The 21591-nt window shown below is 42.8% G+C and overlaps 1 protein-coding gene across 2 annotated transcripts in view; it reads right to left on the minus strand.

Annotated features, from left to right (window-relative positions):
* Positions 1 to 7047, minus strand: part of NRBP1 (nuclear receptor binding protein 1) — a 10990-nt gene extending 3943 nt beyond the window's left edge. For both annotated transcript variants that reach the window (XM_027113552.1, XM_027113553.1), the window contains exons 1-10: positions 6955 to 7047; positions 3986 to 4215; positions 3679 to 3801; positions 3389 to 3490; positions 2913 to 3002; positions 2719 to 2759; positions 2255 to 2349; positions 666 to 749; positions 424 to 482; positions 166 to 264 (exon numbers count right to left, since the gene is read on the minus strand). In XM_027113552.1, the coding sequence (XP_026969353.1) occupies positions 166 to 264; positions 424 to 482; positions 666 to 749; positions 2255 to 2349; positions 2719 to 2759; positions 2913 to 3002; positions 3389 to 3490; positions 3679 to 3801; positions 3986 to 4195 (903 nt within the window). In that variant the 5' untranslated portion in view covers positions 4196 to 4215; positions 6955 to 7047. The remainder of the gene's footprint in view (positions 1 to 165; positions 265 to 423; positions 483 to 665; positions 750 to 2254; positions 2350 to 2718; positions 2760 to 2912; positions 3003 to 3388; positions 3491 to 3678; positions 3802 to 3985; positions 4216 to 6954) is intronic.
* Positions 7048 to 21591: the final 14544 nt, after the last annotated feature.

Below are 21591 nucleotides of genomic sequence, written 5' to 3' on the forward strand. Positions count from 1 at the left end.
TGTGTATACCAAAAACACCTAGGGAAATGTTCACTACTTTGAGTGCCCTTTCTGCTTTATGTTTTCTTACTCTTAGAAGAGAGCATATTCCCAGTAGGTAAAAGGAAGAAAAATCTGAAGACATTTCAAAGTCTGTTAAGGAGGAGTGATCCTGAAGATTCTTACCCTCTGTAATGGGTCTTCTAGAAGCTGAATGGCACTGCTGATGGCTTCCTGTGGCACATATGAGGACTCTCCATTGCCCTGAATCTCTAGCACTGCCATCTGCGGTGAGGAGTAATAAAAAGGAAAAATAGAGACCTAAGAACCTCAGTGCTCCCACAATCACTCCCTCAAGACCAGTACCTTACTTGTCAACCCTCCATTTCCCTTCTATCTTCTAATTTGACTCCTTTCCACTACCCACCCTTCTGGTCTCCTCACCTCCAGTGCACACATGCCAAAGGAGTAGATGTCTACTGCCGTTGTCACATTAGTGACTTCTAGGGAAAACAGAGAAGCTTTGGTGAATCAGAGGATCCGGGCAGGGCATGGCAGAGGTGTCTTAACTTTTTGCATGCCAGTAGAGAAGGACGAAAGTTTCAGTTATGTTACCTCCGACCCTCAGGTTGTAAAGTGGAAAACCTGGGGTATGGGCACAGGGCAGAGAAACTGGGATGCCTCACCTCCATATTCTGGTGCAAAGAAGTGGAGATTCTTCTGTTCTTCCCGACAAGTCTTCACATGATTGTTGATAGTGTCAGGAGCCACTGGGAGTAGGGGAGATACCCACAATCTGACCACCATCAACAAAGCACAGCCTAACTCCAGAGAGAGGCCCCCAAAAGACAAATTCTCTCCTGAAGTCTCTAACCCTCAACAGGCGCAAACCTATCTCTTTCCCATCATGAACTCCAGACTAAACATGAACACCACCTATCTCCCCTTTCTCAGGTCTACTGCTTCTCATCTAAGGTCCCTAACTCAGTAGCAGCAAAGGCTCCACACTAAACTAACAGGTACACAGGGGCTTTGGGCTGGCAAGGAAAAACACAGACTAAGGAAAAACCCACTTGTGACCTGCTTACCTTCCCCAAAGCCCAGGTACACCTAACCCCAGATCACATGAAAACGTTTGGTCTAGTTCTTTCATCCACCCTGCAAACAATGTAAAAACACAGGCAGCCCTTCCTAATCTGTAGCAATTAAGAGACCTCAGAAACTTGGATGAAGATGGATAAGAAGGATTAACATACAACCAAGTAGACAGCCTCCTTCTTACCCACCTTTACTGACTGAAACTCAAAAACAGCTCAAAACTGAACCAATACCCTTAAATCAGTTTCACTTGTAATCCACAAAAATTTTTAGACCCCTGCTCTACTCTCTTATTCCTCAACATTGCCTGCCACAGAGCTGAACGAGGAACCAGGGCCAGGCCCAATTTGGACTCACTCGGATCATAAACAATGACTACAAGTCACAGAGAGTCTGGGAGCACAGTATGACTTAGGGAACCAGCCTGATGATGAGGGCGATTAAGAATCCTGGACGTGGATTCAGCCAGGCAGAATCCACAGGAAACAAGCAGGTTATGGAAAAGCAAGCATGGGGAGGGCTGGTAGCACAGAAGCCAAGCAGGCATAATTAGGCAGGGGAACGGTGTTTGCTCCCACGACTGCATGCACTGGGCAGCCGCAAAGGGGAGCAGAGGAAGCACAAACAGCGCCCCAAATAGGGCAGAGGGAGCTCTCACCATTAGCAAAAATCCTATGAAAGACTGTTGGGAACAGAGCAGCCCGTAAGCGGGAGGGAGGAAAACAGAGAAAAGTTGTGAGCGATGGAGCAGCCAAGCCCCAGACAAATGGACACACAAACAACACACAGACACGGCACACAGAAATGTTAAACACTGCACACGTATACACAGCAAATGAAAGCACTCACAGCAGGCACAGCCTGGAACCTCCTTTGGTAGGGTCTGGCCCCAGGGGCTCAAATCATACCTTACACCCAACCCTTGCCCTTTCCCAACCTCCTGTCAAGATCTCTGTATTAACCCCAGTTTCCCTCCAAAAATGTACAAGATTAGACCCTACACCTTCTCCACTAATTGACTGGCCTCTCTCTATAAATTACCCCTAGTAAGGTCCTTTCTCTTATCAGCAGCCCACACCTCAGAACTTTGCTCTGTCTTCCCCCATTCCTTTCATCTTACCCCCATGGTTCCCAAATTCCCGAGGCTCCCCTGCCCAGAACCTCTCCCTCCCCTCACCAGAGCCAATCTTGATGAGTCCGTTGTGCTGGATGAAGATGGTGTCACAGGTCAGGTTCCCATGGATGATGGGGGGGTCACAGGAGTGCAGGTAGCTGTGGGGGCACTGGGCTGTTAGAGGGGCCACTGGGAAATTAGGGCAGGGGGATCCCAAGGGCTAAGAGGAGCAAGGGCCTGCTCTCCTGCTGGTCACCACAAAGATAATACCCACACTCTGAATCTCCATTATGCCTGATGAGTTAAATAGCTGGATAAGCGCTAGGAGAAAGAAGTGGGAGACAGCATCGTGGTCAACGCATTAGGATGAACCCTTTAAAAGACCGATAGGGGCCTAATCTTGAAGTATATGACTCAAAGAAAGTGGGGAGAGGCAGAAAAGAACGGCAGAGTAGTGCCCTGAAATCTGTTTGGAGGAACTAAATCAGGAATAAATATGGGAAAGACACTAACCAGATCCTACTTACCTTAGGGCAGAGAGGATTTGTGTGCACCAACGCTTCCAAGCCTGGAACAGAGTTTGATCCAAGGGTCAGCAGTAATCCCCTCTCTTAACCCTCCAACCAGTTCCCTCCATCCCATCCTGATCAGCTTCATAATTAACATAATCTTTTTTAAACCTCCAAACCAGCCTAAAGCTTTTTCTGCTCTCCCTCCATACCTTTTCATTCATAGTCTTGTGGTTCTTTTTGGTCTTCTTCAGAAATTGCTTAAGACTCCCAGATGACATGTATTCTGTGATAAAAATGACCTGGAGAGGCAAAGCACACAAATAAAGCCTTATAGTAGAAATGATTCCTTATCTAGGTAACACATATACAACATATACATAAAATTTGGAAGCCTGGTGTTTTTCTTAATAAAGTATCTCTCTTTCGTTCTTAGCATCACTTCCTTAGATTTAATAGGGCAATGAAAACTACTGAGCAATATGAGCTACGGGAAGGAAGAAACAAAAATTCACTGATTTCTGTCCCGACTATAACCAGACAAAAGGCACAGGTGGTGGTCATAGCCCTACTCTCATCTCAACAGCAGCTGATTCCAGCTCTGTTTCAAAACTATCTTTTTCTGAATATAGAATGAACAGTAAGTGTAGCTAGTCTCTTTGCAGTAAGCTCAGGAAAAAGTTCTTACCCTGGCCTTGTTCTCTTTAATGTCAGCCCAATACTTGTGAAACTTGACAATGTTGAGATGTTCCAACTGAATCAGATTATCAAACACAGCACGGACCTTTTCCTGGAAGCAGGGGAGACATTGGGATAACAGGGTTCAGAAAGCATTATCATCCTAAAAAGCCATTCCCTATCCCCCCTAGAAATGATCTAACCCCAATGTACTCTTCTCATAGTAGCTTCCCAACCCCAATTCCTCTTTACACCAGCATTCTAACATCCCACAGGCTGCATTCTTTCACCATTACTTACCTCCTGCAGCTTGTAGTTCTTTCGCTCAGAGAACTGTACCTCATTCCACACAACCTCTACACCCTCCTCTGTATCCATGGCCAGGTATGCACTGTCAATACCCGGTACATTCCGCTGATTCACCTGAGAAGAAATTCAAATGAAAGGGAATTAAAGTTACCACACAAAGTCTCTATTTTAATACTCCGTACGATCATCTTCTCCCAGGCTCTGACCTGTTAAAGTTTGGTCTGCCCCGCTGAGACTCTGCCCCTTCACTTTTTACCTCTTAGTTTCACTCTCTAGAGTAACACTACTACTACCTCACCTCTTCTCGCCTCTTCTGCCAGCGCCCACAGGGTGACTCTTCCAAGATCTCAGACTCATCTTCACTTTCCTCTTCTTCCTCTGGGGAAGCTGCTGAGGTTGTGGAGGTCACAGGAGGTGACACTGACGTCAGGCCAGGAGCTGAGGATGAGGATTCTACCTTTGGGTCTGAGCCACTGCTGAGTACTGTCTGGGACTCCCCCTCCGACATGCTGGAACAAACACTCAGGCCTGCATTGGTTGGAGCAAGGGTGATGGGAGAAGGCAGAGAGGGTTAGGATAGAGTCTATAAAGATTCCATCCTAATAACCTAATCTGGGATTAAAAACAAAACATATACCTCCCTTGTTTCCTTTAAATCCAAAATCAGAATTAGTCCTGTATGAACCCTAAACATTAACTACTCTCCTAGTCTAGAGAAGGGGAGCTATCTTGGTTGAAGATGACTCACCCAGGTCAGTGAGCAACTGAAGTATATTTTAAGCTTAAAGAATATGCTGCTATGCTTAATTATGTTAATAAACATATTTTATCACTTAAAAAAAAATGACTCACCCAGGAGTGGCAAGCACAAGATTTACGGTAGTACAACCCGTGTTTAGTAAGGTCCAAATGAACAGCAAAATCAGGGGCCTCATTCCTTCTCAGCAAACACTTACCCGATAGCCTTCTCTGTGAATCCTCACCTACCTCTTGCACTGTGCTCAAGAACCAAGGTACATGGGCACTATTCGGAACAGATGACTCCAGACCCCCAAATGTTCCACTGAACCAGCTCTAGATCTAGAGCTGTAGCACTCTCAACCGATTTATTCAGCTGAAACAATCAGCTGATTTATTCTACTTAAACTCATCTTGGCATTCACTGTCCATCTCTCCTATGCACAGAACGAGCCTGCCAGTCCATGATGAGGCTACCCTTGGGCCAGGTGACTGGCAGTGGCTAGTGACTTCATCCCTGATGACCTCACCCTCCCTGTGATGTGAGTGTGGCAAATGGGTGGGTATTAGCAACACTTTTTTTTTCATTCACTCATTCAACAAATGTTTATTAAGCACTTACTGCGGGCCAAGCACTGAGCTAGGTGCTTGAGATACAATAGTGAACAAAATAAATAAGATGCCCACACTCATAAAGCCGCAAATTTAAGGCAGAGCTAAGACTTTAAGCTTCCAGTTTTCATTTCATTCACATGGCTCAAAGCCTCCATCCTCTGACATAGGTATTCCTTTCAAGTACAAATAACTCAAGACACAGCCATTATAGGAAAAAGCACTATACAGTATAACATTTTATACTAACTAGTGTATAGTATTATACATTAACATAGCTACTTAAAGAAAAAGAATCCTCAAAAGCTAAATGTCACTAACTTAAGAATCACAGGACAATCCCTGAATGTTATCCCATATCTCTAAGAACGAAGGCCGTGAAGGAGTTGGAATCTGATGTGTGCTGGGCTCAAGGGAGTGCTCGCCAGAATGAAAATGATACCCTGTAAAGTACATTTGCTCCAGTAAGTCAGTTCAAAATACACAGGCTTCTGATCAACGCCAACCTTCTGAAAAGCCCTCATTTCTTTTTAGAACTCTCAGATGCCCCCTTCTGCCCATCTCTGCCCCCAACCTACACTGTGTTTAACCCAAGCCAGATTTTATTAGATGACATTCCAGTAAATATCAGAGGGCAAACAAAGCACTACAGAGAAAATCTGGCAAGATGTCATTTCGCCTATGTTTTTTTCTCGGTCCTTGCCTAGCATAGATTTCAATCAACCAGTCTTAGTAATCTACCTGAAAAGTAGCTTAAAAAAAATGGTAAGAAAGTTCATATGGGTTACTTTATTTATAGAATGCATCCTTAATCTGAACAGCTAAGTAAAGTTTCCAGCTACATTATAAGAAATACCAGTGGAATTCTAATACAGGAAGCCTGTAGCCAATGGGCTCTAAAGAAATTTCTGGACCCAGGGCACAATTAATCCACAGCAGGGCACCGCAAGAGAGGGCAAACCTTCACCAGTCATAGACGCTCTTCGAATGTGCTTGTCTTCTCCCTCCCCAATCTCTCCCCCCCCCCCACCGTAGGCAAAATGAAGGCAATGCCCAAGATCCCCCAGCACTCCCCCTGCTGATGGCAACACTGGAGTTTTTGTCTCAGGGTCGGTCGTTCAGAGGTTTAAATGAGATCACATATGGAAAAGGCCATTGACGCCCCTCAAGGGAATCTCCTCGCCACCCCGAGATGCCTAGTGTTCACTTCCGTGCAGTGTAGGTAAATCGTTGCAAAGTTTTCTCCTGCAAAGTTTTTCATTTTGGGGGCTGCAGCTTCTCAGCATTTCAACTCCTCAGCAACAGCTCACAGGCCTCTCGCCCGCCCTCACCTTCAGCGGACCAAAGAAGGCCTGAGACCTGCAGAACAAGCAAGCTCGGGGAGGAATTTCACACTCCAACAGGTCGCCTAGCCCGCTGTCAGCGAGGGACCGTCGGGCCCCGGGGCCGGCCCTGCAGCGAGCCGCAGCCACCTCACCAAAGGCCAGCCCCGCGGCGCAGTCAGGGGCGCAGGCCACGCCCCCGCGCAGTCGGCGCGCCGACCCCGCGAGCAGGCGCGGCCCCGACGCTGCGCTTCCGCAGGCCGCCGGGCCCGCGACCGCCGCCCCCGCCCCCGCCCCCGCCGCCGGCCCCGCCTCTCGTCAGCCCGAGTTCGACATGAACGCCGGGGCCTCTCGCCCCGCGCCCGCAGAATTCCGGGCGCTGCCGCCGCCGCTCGGGGACGGTCGGGGAGGGCCGAGCAGGGACTGTGGGGCCGAGGTGTACTCTCGGCTCCGGCGGGCCGGGCCTTGGCTGTCGAGTGAGCAGGGCCACCTCCAGACACCCGCCTGCCGGGGTCCCACCGTCCTGGCCGCGGAGGCCGACCCTCTCGTCTTTTAGCCGAAACCTTCCCTCCCTCTCAGTCCCCTCAGCGCTCACCTCCCGACTCCGCTCCCCGCAGCCTGCGCTTCAGCTCCAGCTCGGGTTCCGGGGCCCCGGATCAGAAAGACTCGCTCACAGCTGCGCTCCGCGGCGCAACCGAACTGCGGGCCCCGCCTTCGCGGCGTCCGGACCAACAGATGGGCGGTGCCGCAGTGCCGTTGGGTTTCCATTGGACAGGGCGGCCAGGGTGGGCGGTGCCCCGGGCAGACGGTCGCTCGCAGGGGTAGTCTTCAACCCGGTTTCCTCCCCTAGAGCCTGTCCGGCTGAGACCTCTTGGAGGGTTCGGTGTTTTCGGTCTCAACTGGGGCCTGTCTCTCTGTCCACCCCTCTGTCCGGTCCTGGTGCCCCCGATGATTCTGCTGGGCGAAGGGAAGGCCTTCCCCCTCTTCTTGAAGGCGCCATGACAGTTCTAGTCCGACTCAAAGACAAAAGGAGCGAAAGACGTAGCCTCAATCTGAGAGGAGCGCCCACCCACTTTCAGTATTTGGGGGTGAGACTGCGCAGAACACCAATTCTTCAGAAAACTTTTAAAAAATTACTGAACACATTAACACTGAAAATGAATAGTTAACGCTTCGTAATTGGATAGTACTGATGTTAGCCGAAACTTTGCAAGAGGTTTTCACAGATATCTTTTGATCCTCGTAATAAATTGAAATTTTCATTCAGTAATAGTTGCCAAATGGAAAAATACTGAATCAGAGGCATTAAGCTATTCACCGAAAGTTGGTAAGAACTATATCTAGAATCCGAAACAGTTAAGATTTATCAAAGAAGACTTCCTTGAAAAGATGTTTGGAAAGAACTTAGGTTGACTGCGAGGAGGTGAAAAGAAAAAATGATAGATTGTGGGTGAGCCCATTGATCTTCGAAAACCAAACCAGGAGCCCAAAAGAAGTTAACTCTACTCCTAGACATGTATTGTGGAGGGAGGAGGATGAATCAATCATCAGTACTTGGAAATGTCATAATCACCAAATCTGTCCATAAAGGGAATCTCTAATCCTATTTAACTGATAGAAGGCTATCTGGCAAAAATTCCCTCATTTTCCATCTCTACACCTTAAAATTTAAATCAAACTTTTATCGTTCCTTGATTCTTTCACCTTTGAAAGAGAGTGCTCAAACACTCTTTTAGAAATCTGGACCTTGTTTTGGATATTTTTAAAAGGCATTTGCCCACCAAATGTAGCATACAGTTTCAGGGAGTTGAGGTTAAGAATCTTTGTTCTAAAAAAAAAAAAAGAATCTTTGTTCTAATCTCAAGGAAAGGATGCTCCTCCTGTCCAGATTAATCTCACCAGGTAGACTCCAAAGCAACTGAACACCTGGCGCATGGTAAACATTCATTAAGTATCCGTTGATACTACTATTACAGTTTCCCATTCTCTTCTGTCTGGTTCTTAGTATTATCAACCTTTACCTTTCAACTAGCTCCTTTCAAATCTGCACAGAGGACCCATTAGCATCTTCAAGTTCTCGTTTTGTTTTTAACCTTTCATTCATGTTTTTTTTGGGGGGGGGGGTTGGTTGGTTGGTTGAGGTTTTTTTGTATGTTTTTTGTTTGTTCTTTTGGCTGCACCGCGTTCCCCCCCGCCCCCCCAACCCGTGCCCTTGCCCTGGAAGCATGGAGTCTTAACCACTGGATCTCCAGGGAAGTCCCTTTTCATTCATGTTGAAAATGTTCAAGGGGGCTTCCCTGGCAGTCTAGTGGTTAAGACTCTGCCCTTCCAATGCAGGGGGCGTGTATTCGAATCCTGGTGGGGGAAATAAGATCCCACATGCTGCAGCGGTGCAGCCAAAAAATAAAATGCTCAAATACTGCCTACATCTTCACCACATCATTTTTTTTCTGCTTTAAAAATCATACTTATTGTAACAAATCAAACTATTTCAAAAATAACATAGTATAATGTAACTTTATATAGTAGCTTGTATGTGCTATATTCCACTGTTTTAATTGCCTTATGACATTAATTCACTTAATCCTCACAACAATCCTATGAATATTGTGAATTAACAATTGCTGTAGAAAGTGAAAATCTCTTACCTTAGTTCACCAGAATAATTAAGACTTTGATATATATTTCTCCATATTTATTTTTTCTATGTATATATTAATATATGTATATATAATTTAAAATAAAGGCAAGTGTATACCACATAATCTTTTTCAATTTACTCTTTTCACTTTTTTCCACAGCAGCACATACAGCACTATAATTTTTTAACTACTGTAGAGTATTCCATTATCCAAATGTGCCAATGTTTAATAACTACCAGGGAACTTTGAGGTTATTTCCAACATTATTTATTATAGATAAAGCTGTAATGAATATTCTGCTACATACACCTTTGCCTACTTGTGAAAATGATTTTACTCATTCTTAAAAGTGGAATTGCTAAGTCAAAGACTAAGGACATTTTGAGTAGATATTGCCAAGTCTCTCTTCAAAAAGATATCAAATAACCATATCACCATGAGTATGTTAGGGTTCCTGCTTCCCAACATCCTTACCAACATTGAATATTACCAATCTTTTCACCTTTGGTGATATATTAAGGAAAAAAAAAGATATCCTACTGTTTTAATTTACATATATTTAATTAGTAGGGAAGTTAAACATCCTTTTTTTAAAAGACTTTTTTAGAACAGTTTTACATTTACAACAAAATTGAGAGGAAAGTACAGAGATTTCCCACATACCCCTGCCCCCACATTTGCACAGCCTCCCCCATTACCAAATCACCGGAATGGTATAGGTTTTACCAAGGATGAACTTACATTGACCCATCATAATCACACAAGTCCATAGTTTACCTTAAGGTTCTTTGTGTTGTACATTCTATGGGTTTAGACAAATGCATAATGGCATATATCCATCATTATAATATCATACAGAGTGTTTTTACTGCCCTAAAACTCCTCTGTGCTCTGCCTACCCATCCCTGGCAACCACTAATCTTGTTATTGTCTCCATAGTTTTGCCTTTTCCAGAATGTCAGAATCATACAGTACGTAGCCTTTTCAGATTTGCTTCTTTCACTTAGTAATATGCCTTTAAGTTTCTTCCATGTCTTTTTATGGCTTGATGGAGCATTTCTTTCTAGTGCTGAATAATATTCCATTGGATGTACCACAGTTTATCCATTTACCTATTGAAAGACATCTTGGTTGCTTCCAAGTTCTGGCAATTATGAATAAAGCTCCTATATACATCCATGTGCAGGTTTTCATGTGGACATAAGTTTTCATCTACCTTGGGTAAATACTAAAGAGTGCAATTTCTGGATCATACATTATGAGTATGTTTAGTTTTATAAGAAACCACCGAACAGTCTTCCAAAGTGGTTGTACCATTTTGCACTTCCGCCAGCAATGAATGAGTGTTCCTATTGCTCCACATTCTCACCAGCATTTGTCTTTTTTCCTGTTTATGGCCATTCTACTAGGTGTATAGTGGTATCCCATTGTTTTAATTTTCATTACCCTGGGACATATAATGTGGAGTATCTTTTCATATGCTTATTTGTCATCTGTATATCTTCTTTGCTAAGGTGTCTGTTAAGGTCTTTGGCCCATTTTTTAGTTGGGTTGTTTTCTTATTGTTGAGTTTCAAGGGTTTTTTAATGTACTTTGGGTAACAGTCCTTTATCATATGTCTGTTTACCAAGTATTTTCTCCCAGTTTGTGCTGTCTTCTTATTCTCTTGACATTGTCTTTCACAGAGCAGAAGTTTTTAATTTTACTGAAGTTCAGCTATCAATTATTTCTTTTATGGATCATGTCTTTGGTGTTTCATCTAAAAAGGCATCACCATACCCAAGGTCTTCTAGATTTTCTCCTATGTTATCTTCTAGTTTTATAGTTCTGCATTTCATATTTAGGTCTATGATCCACTGTGAGTTAATTTTTGTGAAGTGTATACAGCCTGTGTCTAGATTCTTTTTTTTTTTGTATGTGGATGTCCAGTTGCTCCAATATCATTGTTTTCATATGTTTACTGCCCAATTGCATTTCCTCTTCAGTTTCTTGCCTGTACATGTTCTTTGCATATTTTTAACTAGGTTGATCATCTTTTTCTTATTGGCTTGTAAGAGCTCTTTGTATATTAGGAAAATCCCATTGTCTTCCCAATCTCCTATACTGTGAATCCCATCCTATCTCTATCTCTATTGAAACTTTACACTCAGTTTATTATAAACCTTTATTCCAAAAACCCTTTCTCATTTCCCATTCTCCATGACCTCTTTAGCATTTGGGACCACTGAACGGCACGTTCTTAAAACTCCTCTGTTACTTTTCATAATACAAATTTATTTCATTTCTCTCTCAATTCCTAATTTTTTCTCCTTTACGTTCTGTTCTTCCCTCCTTTTTTTTTTTTTTTTTTGGTCGCACCACACTGCTTGTGAGATCTTAGTTCCCTGACCAGTAATCAAACCCAAGCGAGGCCCCAGCAGTGAGAGTGCCAAGTCCTAACCACTGGACGGCCAGGAAATTTCCCCCTCCTAACTATTAATGTGCCTGTCAATGTGTCCAAAGTTATATTCTTTGTTCTCTCTACACCATCCTTTAGAAAATATGTCCATTGATGAGCTTCCAATACATCACCAGGATGACAGTTATATTTATCTCTAGCACTTCTTTCCCAAGCTCCAAGATAATATTGGATGCTCCACTCTCACTTCAAACCTAATTTGCCTAAAGATTTTCACTTCAGGTTAGTAATCTACCTCGAGAACTAATTTATTGGGAACAGAAGACAGGTGGCTGGGTGACAGAGTGGGAGGGAAACTATTTGTATGCCCATTTATGCCTTTTGTACTTTGTGCCACATGTACATACATTTTATTCCAAAAAGAAACAATATTTAACAAAGAAACAATTTATTAAATAATTGTATAATAAAGAAAGGCAATGCTTTTAGAATACCCATATATATATGACTAATTTCTAAGCTTCCCAAGTGACCTGCTGACCTCATCTCCCAAGTGGACTGTAGCTTGGATTGTGACATGCTGGTTGTACAACTCTATACATTTACTAAAAATCATTGAATTAACAGTGAGTGAATCTTATGATGTGAAAATCATACCTCAATAAAACTGTCCAAAATCTTTCAGATCTTGGTTTCCATAAATCAGGGCAATTAGAAAATCAACTGGGTTTTTGCTCAAAGCTTTTCTTCCTCAGTGTGCGACTCACTAGTCACACCTCCAAACTGATCATTCTTCTAGGAATGTGATGTGGATTCTTTTCCGAATGAAGACATAATCAAAGGAACAAAAATGTTCCTTTGCCTCAAGCTTCGCACTTACATTTCTATAGGACCTCAAACTAAAAGAAACCTAGATTTCATGATAATTGTGAATCATCTGAGAGGTGCTTTAAAACATACACCTTCCCAGGACCCTACCTGAATCAACTGAATCTGAATCTGGGAGCCGGGGAGGACTTGATTATCTGTATGCCTAAAATTCTGCCCAGGTGATGTTGATGCAGGTAGCCTGGCTCATCATTAGGCTGAAGGGTGGTAACCATCATCATAGCTCATGCTTATTCCTGTCCAGACATTGCCTCATAACTTAGGCCTCTGAGCTTCATTGTTTAAGTTATGAAATGGGAACATGATTTGCCCTACACCTCTGCGTCATGTCATAAGAAATTGAGTCAACTTCTAAAATAAACATGATAGATAAATAGGGGCACTGGGAAATTAAGAAAAAAAGCAGCTCATCTAAATTAAGAATTAGATTTATTAATTTTTAGATTATTAGATTTCCACAACTGTATTCAATTATGTTCAAATCGAATTTATTTATTATTTATTTTGCTCTGTGTTTTACTGGCATAGAGTTAATACCTATTTTATTTCACAGGGATGTTGTGAGTTTAAAATAATTATCAGGTCATTCCACAGCTTTTTCTGGGCTAAAACCCCTTTTGTTTCTCTTCATTTACTGAATTTACCTTTGTTGTAGTAATAGAGAGAAATTTCCTAAATCTAAAATTATTTCCTGAAAAAACATAGATTCAGACTTTAAGGAAAGGCCTTTGGAGATCCCTTGTAGCATTAGTAGTCTAAGATTTCATTATTTCACAGCTCACAGCCAGGCTGGAATCAGAGAACAAAATTCAATTTAACTAAACAAATATTTATTGGCTAGTAAGAGTACATGCTAGGTGCCATGCTAGGCAGACAAATCAATAAGACAAAGTTCCTGTCCTTAAAGAGCTCATATTTATTTAGGAAGATATCTGTGTAAACAAAACAGTGCCAATACTTAACAAGTACAACAGAAGTATGTATAAAGTTCCATAGGCTGAATAGAGAAGGACCTGATTGACTTCACAGAAGAAAGATACAGGGGAAGCTGTCATAGGCTGAATAATGGTCCCAAAGATACCCATGTCCTAATCCCTGGAATTTGTGAATATCACCTCATATGGCAAAAAGGTATTTTACAGATGCGATTAAATTAAACATTTTGAGATGGAGATGTTATCCTGGATTATTAGGATAGGCCCTAAATGTAATCACAAGTGCACATAAAAGAGGGAGGCAGAGGGAAATTTGACTACAGAAGAGAAAGAAATGTAACCACTGAAGCAAGAGATTGTCCTTATGCCCAGGAATGCAAGCAGCCTCCAGTAGCTAGAAAAGGAAAGGAAATGGATTCTTCCCTAGAGCCCCTAGAAGGGACCAGGACTGCTGACACCTTAACTTTAAACCAGTGAAACCAGTTTCAGACATCTGGCCTCCAGAACCGTAAGAAAATAAACAGTTGTGGGGTTTTAATCCACCAAGTTTGTGGTAACTTGTTACAGCAGCCATAGGAAACTAATACATAAAGTTTCTCAGAGAACAAGAGTGATGTCTGCCTGACCTGGGTTTTAAAGGATGAATAGGGGGCTTCCCTGGTGGCACAGTGGTTAAGAATATGCCTGCCAATGCAGAGGACATGGGTTCAAGCCCTGGTCCGGGAAGATCCCACATGCTGCAGAGCAACTAAGCCTGTGTGCCACAACTACTGAGCCTGCGCTCTAGAGCCTGCGAGACACAAATATGAGCCCATGTCCTGCAACTACTGAAGCCAGTGAGCCTAGAGCCCGTGCTTCGCAGCAAGAGAAGCCACTGCAATGAGAAGCCCACACACCTCAATAAAGAGTAACCCCCGCTCGCTGCAACCAGAGAAAGCCTGCGCGCAGCAATGAAGACCCAATGCAGCCAAAATAAATAAATAAATAAATTTATAAAAATAAATAAGTAAATAAAGGATGAATAGGAATGTTAAGGGAAGCAGGAACAATCCAGAGAAGACTGAACCTTCCTTTTCTCTGACTCTCCAGTCTCAGAAGATAGGAAGTTGGACCTAAAACATGATTTTGTACCCCAAGTTTTGTGACATATGCCTCATTTTTTAGCAGTAAGAGTCGAAGATTTCCAACATAGGTGTTATTTTTCTTCCCTTCACTTCACCTCTGGCTTTTCAGTTTGAATTTATTTTATTTTAAAAAATTTATTTGCTTGTTTATTTATTTATTTACTTGGCTGCATCAGTTCTTAGTTGGCACATGGGATCTTTGTTGCGGCGAGTGGGCTCTGTAGCTGTGGAGCGCGGGCTTAGTTGCCCCATGGCATGTGGGATCTTAGTTCTCCAACCAGGGATCGAACCTGCGCCCCCTACACTCGATGGCAGATTCTTAACCACTGGACCAGCAGGGAACTCCCTGAATTGAAATCTTTGTTTTTACAAAGTTTTTTACATCTGGGAGAGAAGAGACTCTCTAGGAAAAACATTCTTAAGAGAGCAAGTGAAAAAAACTAGAGAGTCTGATAAGGACACTTGTTTATTACTGGAGAAAGCTTGGAAAGAAAGTAACAAAACACTCTCCAAAAACAAGCAAAGGAACTCCTTGCCTGTTTTGTTTGGGACTAAGAGAAACAGGACAGTGAAAATAAGACGTTAGTAAGAGCTCTAAACTGGGTATAACTGAAGAGAGAATAAATTACTCAGAATGCAGCACAGAAACACAAGGATATATATAGTTAAGAGAGAGGGAGGATAGATGGAGAGCTCTAACATGTATACTGAGAGTTCTAGAAGAAAATAAACAGAATGATGGTGAAACAGTGTTTGAAAATGCAAGAGATAAAATTTTAAAATATTGATGAAAGACATTAGACATCAAACTTTAAAAATAAGCCTTTAGTACTAATAAAATAAACACATGCTGAGGCACGTTATAGGAATATTTACACAACATTAAGGATAAAGAGAAAATTGTAAAAAGCTACCAGAGATGAGAGAGAAAAAACAGATTACCTATGAAACAACAGTGAAGACTGATAAAAGACTTCTCTATAGGGGGCTTCCCTGGTGGCGCAGTGGTTGAGAATCTGCCTGCTAATGCAGGGGACACGGGTTCAAGCCCTGGAGCAACTAGGCCCGTGAGCCACAACTGCTGAGCCTGCGCGTCTGGAGCCTGTGCTCTGCAACAGGAGAGGCCGTGATAGTGAGAGGCCCGCGCACCGCGATGAAGAGCGGCCCCCGCTCGCCACAACTAGAGAAAGCCCTCGCACAGAAACGAAGACCCAAACACAGCAAAAATAAATGGATTGATTGGTAAACTCCTGTGCCCGGCATCTTCTTAAAAAAAGGAAAAAAAAAAAAGACTTCCCTATAAACATAGAATTTTATCCCCATCCAAAATATCATTAGTGAGGGCAAAGTACATTTTGATATACCAGAAACAATTAAGGAATTTTTTTTAAACCACCCATACAATCTCACTGAAAAACATAGTTATAAATAACAATTTATAAAACTGCTTAGGAAAACTTCCATTTCTGGCCATGATGGTATAACAGGGACCACGTTTACCCTCCTGCCTTAATCATCTAGAAAACTGGACAAAATATATGAAGCAACAACTTTCAGACATTGGACAACAGGCAGCACAGGATAGTGATCCCTGAAAGAAGGTAAACAAATGAAGTGAATCCTATGAGTACCCCAGCTTACAGCCTAGAAAGTGTTTTCAGGCCACCTTGTAGAAAGAGGAAACTAAACAGAGCCTGACAATCTCACTGTATTGGGAAGACAGAGTTTGGAGTTCAGCGAGGCCAAGGTGGCTAACATTTTCAGGGAAGAGTGCCAGAAAGGATGGAGATACACACAGAGAGAACTATGGAGCTCTGCAGAAGGATCCTCTCAAGATCTCGGCTAAACATACTCATGCTGAAACTATCAAGGTTGAGGAAAGAACCGTTTGAGAGGAGGAGTTGGCACAATCTTCCAGTGGTAAGAAAGCCATTTTGGTGGACAGGGTAGCAGGATTCCAGCTGGCAGGTTTCCTATTACTATTGTTTGATCTTTATTCCTTAGCAAATCAAAGAGCCAAGAGATTACAAATGTGAGGTCATTTGTTACTTGGAATGTGAGCCTCAGTTAAGAACTTTTGCCCTCCTGGTGACTACAAGAACCAGCAGAATTTTTCTAAGTAACACTCTGGTTCTCTTGGGCCAATCTGTCAGACTCAACTTGTGTGTCCTCAGTTCTCAGCAGCCAACAGAGCAAAGGAGTTCTCTTACTAAAGGATTCTGAGAAATCTCTAAGGAATGGTTAAGTGTGCCACAGATCCTCACAGGAAATTACTATCACTTTTGCCAGCTGTCCCTGCTCCAAACCACTGCGGCTCTTGAACTTTGTCACCACCTCCTTCAGGCTCCCCACATGGCCCCATCCCAATGGACATAGATCTCCTCACTCGATTCCCCAAAGCTCAGTTCAGTCCAGGCTATTTAACAAGACACAGAGGCATAGACATGAAAAACAAGGAGTAGCCCACAACTGCCACTAGAAGCGACTCTTCTTCAGATTCCTGGTAAGGCAGAGCCAGCTCAGCCCACCCAGTTTCCCCAACAGGAATCTCCAGACTGTGCCACGTCTTGGAGTCTTGATGCCAGCAACAGGCATGAGTCCAAAGAGAATCTTTCTTTTCCAGTTCAAGGCCTGCTTATTTTCACTCTAGAACATCTATCCTTTTCCTTAGGGGGAAAAACTCACCTCCACCTTGACCTGGTTGATGCAATCCCAGGAATTGTGGACACTTTCCAGGCTTCAGATAATCTGGCTCTAACTCCACTTTGTGAGATACAGTTTTTCAGACCAGTCTGTCCGGTGTGAGGTATAGAGAAAAGACTGGCACACACCTCAGGGTGGCTCCAGTTTTCTGATCACCTGCGAGCAAACACTTGAATTAAAAACAAACATTGAGGCTTCCCTGGTGGTGCAGTGGTTAAGAATCCGCCTGCTAATGCAGGGGACACAGGTTCGAGCCCTGGTCCGGGAAGATCCCACATGCCGTGGAGCAACTAAGCCCGTGCACCACAACTACTGAGCCTGCGCTCTAGAGCCCATGAGCCACAACTACTGAGCCCGTGTTCCACAACTACTGAAGCCCGCGCGCCTAGAGCCCGTGCTCCACAACAAGAGAAACCACTGCAGTGAGAAACCCGTGCACCACAACGAAGAGCAGTCCCCACTCGCTGCAACTAGAGAAAGCCCTCGCACAGCAACGAAGACCCAATGCAGCCAAAAATAAACAAATAAAAACATTGGTCTCCTAAGAACAATAAGGATTTTAAGAAACATTCCAGTCTATATAATTATTTACGGAGAAAAACGGATCTCTCTCTCCCTGCAAGGGCACAATCCTGTGAAAGACACAGATTTTAACACTAATAAATAAATTAACCTCGGCATCTCAGTCTGAAATATCTGGATTTTGGTTAATGGTCATTTCATGATTTTCTTTAGGATAAAGGTGGGTATTTGCTTTATGTATGTGTAGTGGGCCCATCCTGGTGATTTTCCTAAGTGAAGGCAGACTGCTTCAAAATGAATTTACATCTTGCCTTCTAGAAATATAAAACTGTGACTGTAAAATATAACACTTCTCTGACTTTAGAAAATGTTTCAGTTATTGGGCACCCATTAAAACTTATGAGTACAAAGAGGAGTAGGGGCTAGAACAGAACCTCAGAAATGGACTTCTTCCCTTTTCTAGTAACTTCAAAATATCTATATTCCTTCTTTCTTAGCACTAAATCTTGCCCCACTTTTTTTTTCCCTCCCTGAACCAATCTTTCACCTCTAATCACACACAGAATGGAATGTAGCATAAAAACTGCTGAGCTTCCAAAGGTAATCTTTTATGAATAGTACAATGTCATCAGAAACTGGATATGGTCAAAAACAGAATTAGGAACCCCAAGAAAAGCCTGGGTGGGGGTTAGCTTGGGAGGACTCACATCTCAATTTCTTGCCTTTTTCTCATTCTCTCCTCACTTAACATCTTCCACATGCAGGTTAGGTTTCTCAATCTGTGGTCTGTTACCCTCTGGGGGTCTTGAACTTCCAAGGCACTCTGAGTCTTCTATGAGAATTTTATTTTCTTTTTGTTTTTTTAAATTTTTTATTGGAGTATAGTTGATGTACAATGTTGTGTTAGTTCCTGCTGTACAGCAAAGTGAATCAGTTATACACATACATATGTCGACTCTTTTTTAGATTCTTTTCCCATATAGATCATTACGGAGTATTGAGTAGAGTTCCTTGTGCTATACAATACGTCCTTATTAATTTTCTTTTTAAAAAAAATTATTTATTTTTGGCTGCGTTGGGTCTTTGTTGCTGCTCGCGGGCTTTCTCTAGTTGCAGCGAGCGGGGGCTACTCTTCATTGTAGTGTGCGGGCTTCTCATTGCGATGGCTTCTCTTGTTGTGGAGCACGGGCTCTAGGTGCGTTGGCTTCAGTAGCTGTGGCACATGGGCTCAGTAGTTGTGGCTCTAGAGCGCAGGCTCAGTAGTTGCGGCGCACGGGCTTAGTTGCTCCACGGCATGTAGGATCTTCCCGGACCAGGGCTCATACCCATGTCCCCCGCATTAGCAGGCAGATTATTAACCACTGCGCCACCAGGGAAGCCCCTTATTAGTTTCCTATTGTGTATATGTCAGTCCCAATCTCCCAATTTTCCCTCCCCTCCTTCCCCCCACCCCCGGGTAACCATAGTTTGTTTTCTACATCTGTGACTCTATTTCTGTTTTGTAAATAAGTTCATTTGTACCTCTTTTTAGATTCCACATATAAGAGATATCATATATTTGTCTTTCTCTGACTTCACTTAGTATGATAATCTCTAGGTCCACCCATGTTGCTGCAAATAGCATTATTTCATTGTTTTTTTTATGGAGTAATATTCCATTGTATATATGTACCACATCTGCTTTATCCATTTCTGTCAATGGACATTTAGGTTGCTTCCATATCTTTGGCTATTTTAAACAGCGCTGCAATGAACACTGGGGTGCATGTAACCTTTTGGATTGTGGTTTTCTCTGGATATATGCCCAGAGGTGGGATTGCTGGATCAGTATATGTGCTGCCGAAATGAGCACTTCTATGAGAATTTTAAAACACTGTGTTTTAAGTTTTATAATATAAGTATGTTAGCATATTTTGGATCATCTGGATTAACATTTTATATTTTTGAGTGATCCTGAATTTATGTTTAAGTTTACAATTTAACTGGTATCACATTATACTCTGAAGTTAGCATTTAACTTTTAAGGCAATGTTGCCCAGCCCTGGGGGCCGGGGTGGGGGGGAATGAGGGATGGTCCCTTAAATCCCTTGGGATCTGTAGGTATGTCTCAGTGGTACACAATTACTCACACTTGAAAAACACTGGCTTAAGCTACCTTCTTCTCTTTTCTTCTTTCTCTTATGAGAGATAACTGGAAAGAAACTCATGAGAGGCTAATAGAAACAGACAAAAGTAGTTTTAAAAATGACAAGTATTTGTCAGTTTATTTTCAATATTCGATCAATTTGAGCAACAAGAAAATATAAGCAATCTAATTCTAAATATAAAAATCAGGAATTCCCTGGTAGTCCAGTGATTAAGGATTTGGTGCTTTCACTGCTGACACCCGGGTTCAATCCCTGGTCCAGGAACTAAGATCCTGTAAGCAGTGCAGCAAATAAATAAATAAATATTATTTTTAAAAATAAGGCAAAGGCAATACCTCAATATTGTGAATATATATAGGAATCGCCAAATGCTTAGAATTAGTTATTTTCTACCCACAACAAACCAATTCCATGCCTTTATCCCTAGTTGTTGTGTGAACTTGGTATATATTTTAGAGACCCTTTTTATATTCAGGCCAGCCCCTAAAGTACATGTTCAGAAGCTGCTTCTGTTACTATGTGTGATAGGTCAGATTTCTGAAGCTCACAGTTTACAGAAAGACTCATGAAAATCAATCTGCGAATACAGTGTTTTAGAGTATTTTTAGTTAAAAAATTTTTTTTCCTCAAAGCATGAAACCTTTGTGTCCTCAGAAGTGTAATATAGTGGTTTGGGGGAAATGGAGATGGAATAGGGAGAGGATAACCTTCATATTCTTTGTCTCTTTCCCACCTCTTTCCATGAGTCCCTTAGTATCTCCATTTCTTCTCTCAGAGGCACCACTGCCCTCCCGCTGCCTCACTTTTTTTTTGAATAATATTTTCTTTCCCACTTTTTTCCTTATCTGTTTTTCTCCCATTTTGTTTCAGGCCTTCGTCTATTTTTTTTTTTTGTGAACATAATTTAATGTTATTTCCATTCCATATTTAGCTTGTATATATGTATACCTAATGAATGGTAGATTTTTGGTTGAATAATAATACAACATTTATGTAAACTTGGCATTTTATATTCAGTTCCTCTTAGCCTTAAAGCAATCTGAAAAAGTAGATACTGTATGTCTGTTTTATAGATGAGGAACTGAGTCTGAGAGAGAATAAGTAACTTGTGAAAGACCACATAGGTAATATATATATCAAAACTCACGCTTTTTTCCCCACAACATCACATTCCACTCTTAGAAGAAAAAAAAAAAGAGGGGGGCTTCCCTGGTGGCACAGTGGTTGAGAGTCCGCCTGCCGATGCTGGGGACACGGGTTCGTGCCCGGGTCCGGGAAGATCCCACATGCTGCGGAGCGGCTGGGCCCATGAGCCATGGCCGCTGAGCCTGCACGTCCGGAGCCCGGGCCCCCCAAAGGGGAAGGCAAAAAAATTGGGAGGCCCGCGTCCCCAAAAAAAAAAAAAAAAAAAAAAAGAGGTTGCGGGTTTCCCTGGTGGCACAGTGGTTAGGAATCCGCCTGCCAGTGCAGGGGACACGGGTGAGAGCCCTGGTACGGGAAGATCCCACATGCTGCGGGGCAACAAAGCCCGTGCACCACAACTACGGAGCCTGCGTTCTAGAGCCCGCGAGCCACAACTACTGAGCCCATGTGCCACAACCAGTGAAGCCCACGCACCTAGAGCTCGTGCTCTGCAACAAGAGGAGCCACCGCAATGAGAAGACCATGCATCGCAAAGAAGAGTAGCCCCCGCTCCCCGCAACTAGAGAAAGCCCGTGTGCAGCAACAAAGACCCAACACAGCCAAAACATAAATAAATTAAAAAAAAAAAAAAAAAAGAGGCCGAGTAATTTCATGCTCCTTTAACACTGCCTTGGTAAGAGACCTTATCCAGGTTCACGATGACCAACAGGCCTAATTAACACCTCCTACC

The sequence above is a fragment of the Aethalodelphis obliquidens genome, unplaced genomic scaffold (assembly GCF_003676395.1).
Source record: "Aethalodelphis obliquidens isolate GAN/ISIS:26980383/991018 unplaced genomic scaffold, ASM367639v1 scaffold12, whole genome shotgun sequence".
In the NCBI taxonomy this organism is placed as follows: Eukaryota; Metazoa; Chordata; class Mammalia; order Artiodactyla; family Delphinidae; genus Aethalodelphis; species Aethalodelphis obliquidens.